Source organism: Vombatus ursinus, unplaced genomic scaffold (assembly GCF_900497805.2).
Source record: "Vombatus ursinus unplaced genomic scaffold, bare-nosed wombat genome assembly UNPS02009173.1, whole genome shotgun sequence".
Classification (NCBI taxonomy): domain Eukaryota; kingdom Metazoa; phylum Chordata; class Mammalia; order Diprotodontia; family Vombatidae; genus Vombatus; species Vombatus ursinus.
This window is the reverse complement of record NW_020948951.1, coordinates 8,909,100-8,917,758: the sequence shown is the minus strand read 5'-3', so window position 1 is coordinate 8,917,758 and position 8,659 is coordinate 8,909,100. Positions and strand designations below refer to the sequence as shown.

The 8,659-nt window shown below is 44.1% G+C and overlaps 1 protein-coding gene across 8 annotated transcripts in view; it reads right to left on the bottom strand.

Moving 5' to 3' along the window:
- Window positions 1-6,008, bottom strand: part of PIP5K1C (phosphatidylinositol-4-phosphate 5-kinase type 1 gamma) — a 139,120-nt gene extending 133,112 nt beyond the window's left edge. For all 8 annotated transcript variants that reach the window (XR_003568166.1, XR_003568167.1, XR_003568164.1 and 5 more), the window contains exon 1: window positions 5,903-6,008. Coding sequence is in view for 4 of the 8 variants with exons in the window: in XM_027850858.1 (XP_027706659.1) it covers window positions 5,903-6,008 (106 nt within the window). In the remaining 4 variants the exon portion in view is untranslated. The remainder of the gene's footprint in view (window positions 1-5,902) is intronic.
- Window positions 6,009-8,659: the final 2,651 nt, after the last annotated feature.

The window sequence follows — 8,659 nt, the reverse complement described above, 5'->3', positions numbered from 1 at the left end:
ACACACACACACACACACACACACACACACACACACACACACACACATTATAATTCTGACTTGGAGTCAAGAAGACCTGAGTTCAAAATCTGCCTTACTAGCTGTGTGACCCTGGGCAAGGCACTTAACCTTTGTCATCCTCAGTTTCCTATCTATAAAATGTTGATAAAATTACAATTACTTCACAGGATTGTTGTGAAGATTAAACAAGATAAACTATATAAAGGGGCTTGCTCTAGACTTTAAGTTTCTTGAAAGCAAAAATTGTGTTCATCTTTGTTTCCCCAGCAGAGTACTTTGCTCTGAAGTGGAGCTAAATGGTAGAGTCAATCCTAATACTGGCATGGGAAATAAACTTAAAATCCAATGCTAAATATAAGTGAGCCCTTGACTATTCATCACTATGTAAAGAAGTATAGACATCAAAACCAGCATAAATAAAATTATTTCTACTTGGACCTACAAAGGGGTTAGACATGTTCACACACACAAATCCATTCATACTCAACAAAGATGTACTAAAGATGTACCTACTATGTACAGTACACCATAAAAATACCAAGATTACCGGTGTACTGTGCCTGTCCTCATGAAACTCATAAATTATTAGGAGACTAAAACACTCACATAGATAAGTGGTACAAATTAAAATATCATAATTCAACAAATATTTATTAAGTACTACCAGGTGCAAGCTATTGAACTGGACAAAGGGAATACAAAGACAAAAGCCTGGATTCAAATCTCATTTCTGACACTAGCTGTGTGACTGTGGCCAAGCCATTTAACCTCTATGAGCCTCAGTTTCCTGATCTATAAAATGGGGATTGATAATAATAGGTCACATTTTTAGAGCACTTTAATTTTTGTCAAGTATTTTGCATAAACAACCTTGTGAGGTAGGTGCTATTATTATCTTCATTTTACAGATGAGGAAACTAAGGTACAAAAGAGGTTATTGACCTAACCAAGATCACAGAGCTAAGTGTCAGAAGCAGTATTATTACTCGGGTCTTCCTGACTTCAAGTTCAATGCTCTATCCACTACGCCATACTCGTGATACAAACTTTATGGAATTGTTCTGAGGTGTAAACCTGTAATTGTGTAAAACACTCTGCAAACCTTAAGTACTATATTAATGTCAACTATTATTACTGATTGAAAGATGGGAACAAGCACTTATTAAGCATCTAATATGTATCAGGCACTCTGCTAGGTGCTTTACAAATATCTTATTTGGTCCTCACAAATGAGTAGGTGCTATTATTACCTCCATTTTACAGCTGAGGAAAATTGAGGCAGACAGAAGATAAGTTATTTGCCCAAGGTCACACAGCCATTAAATATCTGAGAACAGATATTAACTCAGGTCTTCCTCACTGTAGGCCCAGGGCTCTATCCACTTCACCACCTAGCTGCCTCTAATGATGATGTGCATGGAGTACTATAAGAGCAGATGAAGTAGTCGTTTCTAGCTTGGCAGAATCTGGGAAAACACATCTAAGAAGATAGTATTGTTATGATAATAATGTCAATGAACAGAAATAGTGAGGAGGGCATTCCAGATATAGGGAATAGCCTAAACAAAGATGCCAAAGTGGAAAACGGGTTTGAGCAGTCCACATGCTGCTATTTTGCAGCCCCCAAAGACTAAAGTCAACTTCTTCCATTTCTCCCCAAATGGGCTGCCTAAAAAAGGATCAATAATTCTTATCCTTAAGTTAAATGGAAAAAAAAAGTCTCATAGGCCAAACAGAAGATTTTATAAACGCTCCTTACTAAAAGCTATTAAAAATAAAACCAAAGCTTAGTTCACGTATAAGCAATAAACCAAGCAGTGGAATGTAGAGGAAAAAGCCTAAGTCTGAGAGTCAGTAAACTTGAGTTGTAGTTTTGACTCTGCCATAAAGTTACTGTATGATCTGGAGAGCAAGAGAAAGTGACCCCTCTTTGGGTTTAACATCCCATATTAATAAAATGAAGGATGACCTTTAAGGACAACCTCTTGCTCAGACAGTCTATGATTCAATAATTCCACTCTGTAACTCTATCTTTTCTGGTACTTACTTTGACAAAAAAGCTGACCAACACATGTATACACCCGTCCCATTCAATGAGTCCCTAAACCAAAAAAATGACCAGAAACTAGCTGGACAAGATGGGGGGCAGTCACTTTTTCAACAATCTGATGAAAGAGGAACTGTCAGTACTAGGTATGAGGTATCATAGGTCAAATCAGGGCAAGGTACAAAGGAGTTCAATTTATCCAAGTACCAGCACAACAGGGTAAAGACTAGAAACCACTAATAGGTAGACATTCTGAAAGCAGAACAAGCATAAATTTCATAGAATCACTAAATGTTAGGACTATAAAAGGCCTAGAAATCATTTACCTACCTACCTTACAAATAAGGGAGCTGACGTCTAGAGAGAGGCAAAGGAGACCAAGAGTAGACAAGCAGGTAGACTAGAAAAACATTACAAGACAAGAGCAGACACAAGGGTGGTCTGAAGTCCAAGACAAGTGGTCAGAGGTCACAGAGTTTGCAATCATTGAAGGGTTGGGACAACGGGCACCAGCATTCAGGAGGCTAGTTCACATGGCCAGTTTCTGTATTTTTTTTCCCTTGGTTTTCTATAGGAGGTAGGGACCAGTCCCTTCCGACCGAGCAAGCTCTGCAGTTTAGAACAGGCAGTTGCCAGCATCTGGCATGAATGGATTAGTTAGGTAGCAGACCAAGAAACAGTTGCTAGTGGTCTGAAGCTCAAGTCAGGCTCCTCCCAAACAGGAAAGCTGGATTGTATTTGACCTAAATACCCTATCTTCCTAATGGAGACTGAGGGCAAGAAAACCATTCCTGTAGTGAATTTCAAAAGATGTCATTCCAAAAAAACTTAAGCCTTCTAACTTATACAGTTACAATATGTATAACATTACAATTTATAAGGTGCTCTCTTCTCAAAAGCCCAGTTTGGTCCAGATATTTAAGTACTATTACACCCATTTTACAAATAAGGAAACCGAAGCTCAGAAAGTTTAAATGATTTGCCCAAGGTCACAAAGGCTAGGTGATTCAAACCCTTCTTTCTTGACTCTAAATTGAATGTTCTTTCCATCACACCACAGTGCTCTGGCAAGGGGCTTGGGCAAGAAATTCTTTCTGAATTTATGAAATAATCTCTAAAAAGGCATTCTGGTGTAATGGAAAGGTCACCGAACCTAGAAGACCTGAATTCTAGTCTCATCAGTGCTACTAATTTGTTGTGTGACCCTAAGCAAATAAGTAACTCCCCTTTACTTGGCCTGGGATTGTTCATGTGTAAAATGGAGGGAGGCGTGAACTGGATAATTTCCAACGTCCCCTCTGGCTCTGGCTCTTTGGACAAAGGATTTTGCAAGAGAGTTGGTACGGTAGGATGTCAGTGAAGGTGATCTAACTCAGCTACTGGCTTTTTCTAAGGAATCAAAACATTTTGAAGTCATCAGTCCACACGTTAAAGGGGTACCAAAGTGGGGGAGGGGGGGAAGGAGGGAGAAGAGAGGAAGAACTCCACTGACCACAGTGCTGGCCCTTAAGTGGTCCTGGAAACCACAATCAACTCCTCGGCGCTAGGAATTTTCATCATGAAAGCCTTTAAATCCACCAACAATTCTGAGCATCATTCCCCCTCCCTCCCCAAATCCATCAGCTTGAATAATCCTCCAATCACACTGGCACCACAACCCTGACAAAAGAAGAAAAGCTTAGAGAAAGCTCCTTCCCAGGTCAGACCCAGAGAACAGTACAAGGCTCCTGAACTGTGAGTGACTCAGGCCATTCAACTCAATTTTAGCAACTTCATGTAATATTTGGGTCCAGGCCTATCTAATTTCAGGTTTCCCAACAGTCAGGGCTTGTACTTAATCTTATCAGTCTTCCAATCAGAGGCCCCAGTGAACTTCTAAGATAAAATGTTTAAAAACACGGAGTTTCTTGTGTCCTGGCAAGCCTCGTGCTTTTCTGGCTTTGTGAAGATTAGCCAAAGAGGGAATTACAGGTGGAAGATGAAGGTTGGAAAGGAAAGGACCTTGCTTACTGCTTTGCAACCTAACTGGTGCCCACACTGCTCAATGAAACTAACAAGGAAGGAAGGTCATGTAGGGTCCTTATCTGCTGCCACACACTTAAAAAAAACAACAAATTAACAATAACAATTTACATTTCTATATCATTCTAAGACTTTCAAGGCAAAACGACTTTGGGTATCAACCCCATATTACTGATAGCACAACTAAGGCTCAGCAAGGTAGCAGAACATTGATTCAAATGGAGGTCTCCGGGCCAATTCCAGTATTCTTCCACTTCATGACAACAGAGTAAGAGACACATAACTATTAAACTAGTTCATTTCCTAAGTAAACAAACATTTCAATGGGGTGAACATTGTGGCAGAAATGAGACTGCCCATATCTTTTGAGTCCACTTCTCTACATTTTCCTAGCTTCCGGGCATAACGTCCAACCCTATTGGTCAATTACTATTTGAGAAAAGAAGATATACTGTCTCTATTTTGAGTCACTAAACCTGGAAAGATGACAGAGGTTGCTTTGGGAGAGGCTTCCAGAATTTTCCTATTCCAAAGCTTCAGGTCTGAGTCACTTTATCAGGAAGTAAGACTCCCTCTGTGCAAAACCCTTGCATCTCTTCCCTTGAGAAAGAAGGCAGGATGCTGCTACCTTCACCCACCACCCCATTCAACATAGGAAAGATCAACAGTCAGGAGATCGATAAATAGGTCTTCTCTCTCTCTCTCCCCTATGCATAATGCCAGCTGCATGCCTCATATTAAGCTTGAGGAGATAAAGGGTGCATTGGGGGTAGTGACTAGAGTTTAAGCAATACTTGGGATATGAGAATTCCCTACCTACCCCTCAACCAAATCTTAGCCCTAGAAGGGATTTTGAGATAATCTACTCTAGAGACTCCTCCCCACCACCCTCTTTGTACAGATGAGGAAACTGAGGCCTGAAAGGGCTAACAACTCACCCTGCTTTTCAGGTTTACAAAGTGCTTTTCTCACATCATCCCTGTCTGTGACAGGCAATGCAAGTATTATTAACCCTATTTTAAGGATGGAGAAAACCGGTTCAGAGACAAAGTGATTTTGCCTGCCCTTGGTCAAGCAGTGGGCCAAGAAGCAGGGAAGGATCTGGAACACAAGCCTCCCGCCGTCCATCCCTCTGTGGCCAAAAAGGTGACAGGCACAGACAGGAGGCTGGACTAAATGACCTGGAAGGTTCTCTGAACTCAGGATTCCTCGGGTCCCCACCCGCTTCTGCTCCTTCTCTTCATCCTCCTCTTCTCCCCTAGGATCACTGAGATGTCAGGACCCCAGGGGCACAGGTCTGGAGGGGCAGGGAAGGCTGAGGATAGAGAGGAACACCCACCCACCCGGGGAGTCCACTTCGGGGAGGGGCGGTTCCGCTGTGGGGCCAGGAGGGAGGGGAAGTCACGGGGTGATGCCTCGGTCAGTTCCATCACATTGAGCCGCGGGTCGGGGAAAAGAGGCCGGAATCTCCCTTTTTTCCTGCCCACCCCCACCAGCAACACTGGGAAATGGGGCATTCCCTGCGGCCCCCCGCCGGAGAAAGGAAGCGAAGGCTCAGGTCACCAAGAGCTCCCAGCTTTCTGGACCCAAGGGCGGTTCCACTGAAGCAGCTAGGATGGGGTGGGGGAGCGCGAGGGGGCGGCCGGCACCATCGGGTCGGGGGGGGGGGGGCCGGCCCCTCCGGGGGGGGCCGGGGGGGGGCGCGGGGGGGGGGGCCGGCGCCCTTAGGGCGGGCAGGGGGGGCGCGAGGGGCCGGCCGACACCAGTGGGGGGGGGGGGGGGGGGGGGAGGCAAGAAGCCGGAGACCGTTACCTGTCGCCGAGGGCGCCGCCGCCCCACTCTCCCCAGCCCATTCTGCCTCTGGAGGGACGGCCCCCGCCTCGGCTCTCTCCGCCTCGTCCGGCACCTCCAGCTCCATCGCCGCTGACGGGCCCGAGGCGAGGCGGGGGCCGGCGGGGGGGAAGCCCCGCCAGGCCCAGCCGGCTCCTCGGCGGAGGGAAGGGAGCTGCTGCCGCTGCCGCTACCGCTGCCGCCGCCGCCGCGAAACAACAACCGCCAGGAGGGAGAGTCGGGGCTGACAAGGGGAGAGGGAGGGAGCGAAGGGGGGAGGGAGGGAGGGAGGGGACGGGGAGGGAGAGAGGGAGTGGGGAGGGAGGGGGCGGGGCCACGGCCGTGTCTCGTCACGCGCCCTCTCTCCCTGCCAACCGGGAAAGGGATTGGGAGTGGGGAGGGGGCGGATTGACGTCTTCACGCCGAGGCGGGAGAGCGCCTCCCTGGGGCGAGCTGGTGAAAGGGCAGTCACAGGGTCGTGCCGTGTGACCCCTGGCCGTCCAGGAGGCAGGCGTGGGGAGGGAAAAGGAGCTAAGAATTGGAAAGAGCCTAACTCCATCACGTTCCCAACGAATGCCATCCAGCTCTCATCATCGTCATATTAATGATGATGGTGGTGATGATAACTAGCATTTATACGGGGTGACCCAAAAGGCTTGGTGCAGTTTTAAACTATCAAAGCTTATTAAGTAGTGCATACTAATTACTACTTATTACTTGATAACCCTTTAAAGTTCTCAAAGTTTTCTACAAATAATATCTCATCTTTATCAACACAACAACCTTGGGAGGTAGGTGTTATCTCCATTTTACAGAAGAGGAAGCAGAGGCAGACAGAAGTTACATGACTTGCCCAGGGTCACACAGCTAGTGATTGTCTGAAGCCAAATTGGAACTTGGGTCTTCCTAACTCCAGGTCTAGCGTTGATTTGAAGGCTTCCAAGGACAGGGAACCCACTACATCCAGGGGCAGCTTTGTCCTTTTATTTTGTGTTAGGAATTTCTTCACATCAAGCATACATCTTTCTCTTTCCAATTTCCATCCAGGCTCAATGTCTCATCCCTGTGACAGCTAGCTCTTCAGGTACTTGAGGATAGCTTGGTCCATACTTGGTCCACTCTGAAGTCTTCTCTAGGCTAAAGGACCCTAGTTCCTTCAGTTAATTATCATGGTATGAAGGTCACCATCTTATTTGCTTTTCTCTGGGTACCCTCCAGATTACTGATGTCCTTTCTAAAAGGATGTGGCCAGGTTATACACAGTACTCCTGTTGTGGTCTGACCTTGGTATAACCCAGAGACATTGTCACTTCCTAGTCCTGAATGGTAGGCCATTTTTGTTGCAGTCTAAAGTCAGATTTTTTTTGGCTGCCATTCGACTCACATATGGAACTCTCAATTAACTGAACCCCCTCCTCCCCATCTTTTTTTCAGATGTATTTCTGTCTAACTGTGCCTCCCTGGGAAGATTATTTTTAAAAATGCAAGCATATGACTTTACATTGACATTTAGGAAATTGTCTCTTCAATTGAATTGATTGTATTCTTAAAATATTTCTTAAATTATTCCTAAAACTTAATTCTAGGATATTAAAATTATCACTCTCTAATATTAATAATATCCTTCTATCAGTGCTTACTTAAATGTATGTACTTAACCCTAAATCATACAAATTTCTGAACCCTATTTCTTTCCCTAAAACTCTTAACACTGACCCCTTGCCTTGACCCTAAAAAAGACATACTATTCCTATCAGTGGCCCTATTCTGAACCTGAATCCATATTTCAGTCCAGCTCTATCTTTGTCCCATAAAAAGCCATATTACGTATCTTAATCTTATCTCTACAGTGCAAGTATTTATGTATATGTACACATACATATATACAGATATGTATACAGATATAGTAATAGGTAAAACTATAAATAAATGAAATTGAATTTTTTTAAAGGGAGGGGAGTAAAGAAGAAAAAAAATGAGATAAAATCTAGAACTAGGCACAGCTTAATTTGTGAGCACCAAAAAGGAGGAATACTTACGAAAAAAGAATCAGGGGCAAAGGGGGAAAAAGCAACTATCATTCGGACTAGATTCTGAATAATAAATAAGTGGAAGGAAGCAAGGAAGAAATTCCTGAAATTGAAGTAAAGCAATAAAAGTTCTAGTTGCTAGGTATTTTTTTAAAAGAGCAATCTAGGATTATTGAGAACATGTTCTGAATAAAATAAGAAATTTACCTCAGAAGTGAGGTAAAAAGAGAAAAGATCTTGGCTGGGAGGTAAAACAAGGAACTTCCCACTGGACCAGTAGAGAACCACTAAAGAGAATGAATGTCAAGCAAGGAAGCAGAAGACCTCTGACAGAGGTCTTTGATCACATATGGAGGTTGTCAACCAAAGATCTTGAGAGGATGCACAATTAGGTGGTGAGACCTGTAAAAGAAACAAGATGAATAAAAAGATAATAAAAGACCTCTAGAAAAAGGCTGTGGTAGGACATAGCAAGACTAAGACTGTAGCCTTATTCTTAGCCCAAATAGGCTGAGAAACAATTAGATTCAGCTCAGCATTCTGGCCCAGCAAGATCTTTCTGGATCCTGACATCATTTGATTTGTTATCTATCTCAGCTTTGTGCCACCTGTACTTTTGAGAAGCATGCTATCAGTGTCAGTCCAAGTCATGGATACAAATATTGAACAACCCAGGGCTAGGCACAGATGGGCTAAAAATCCTCACCCT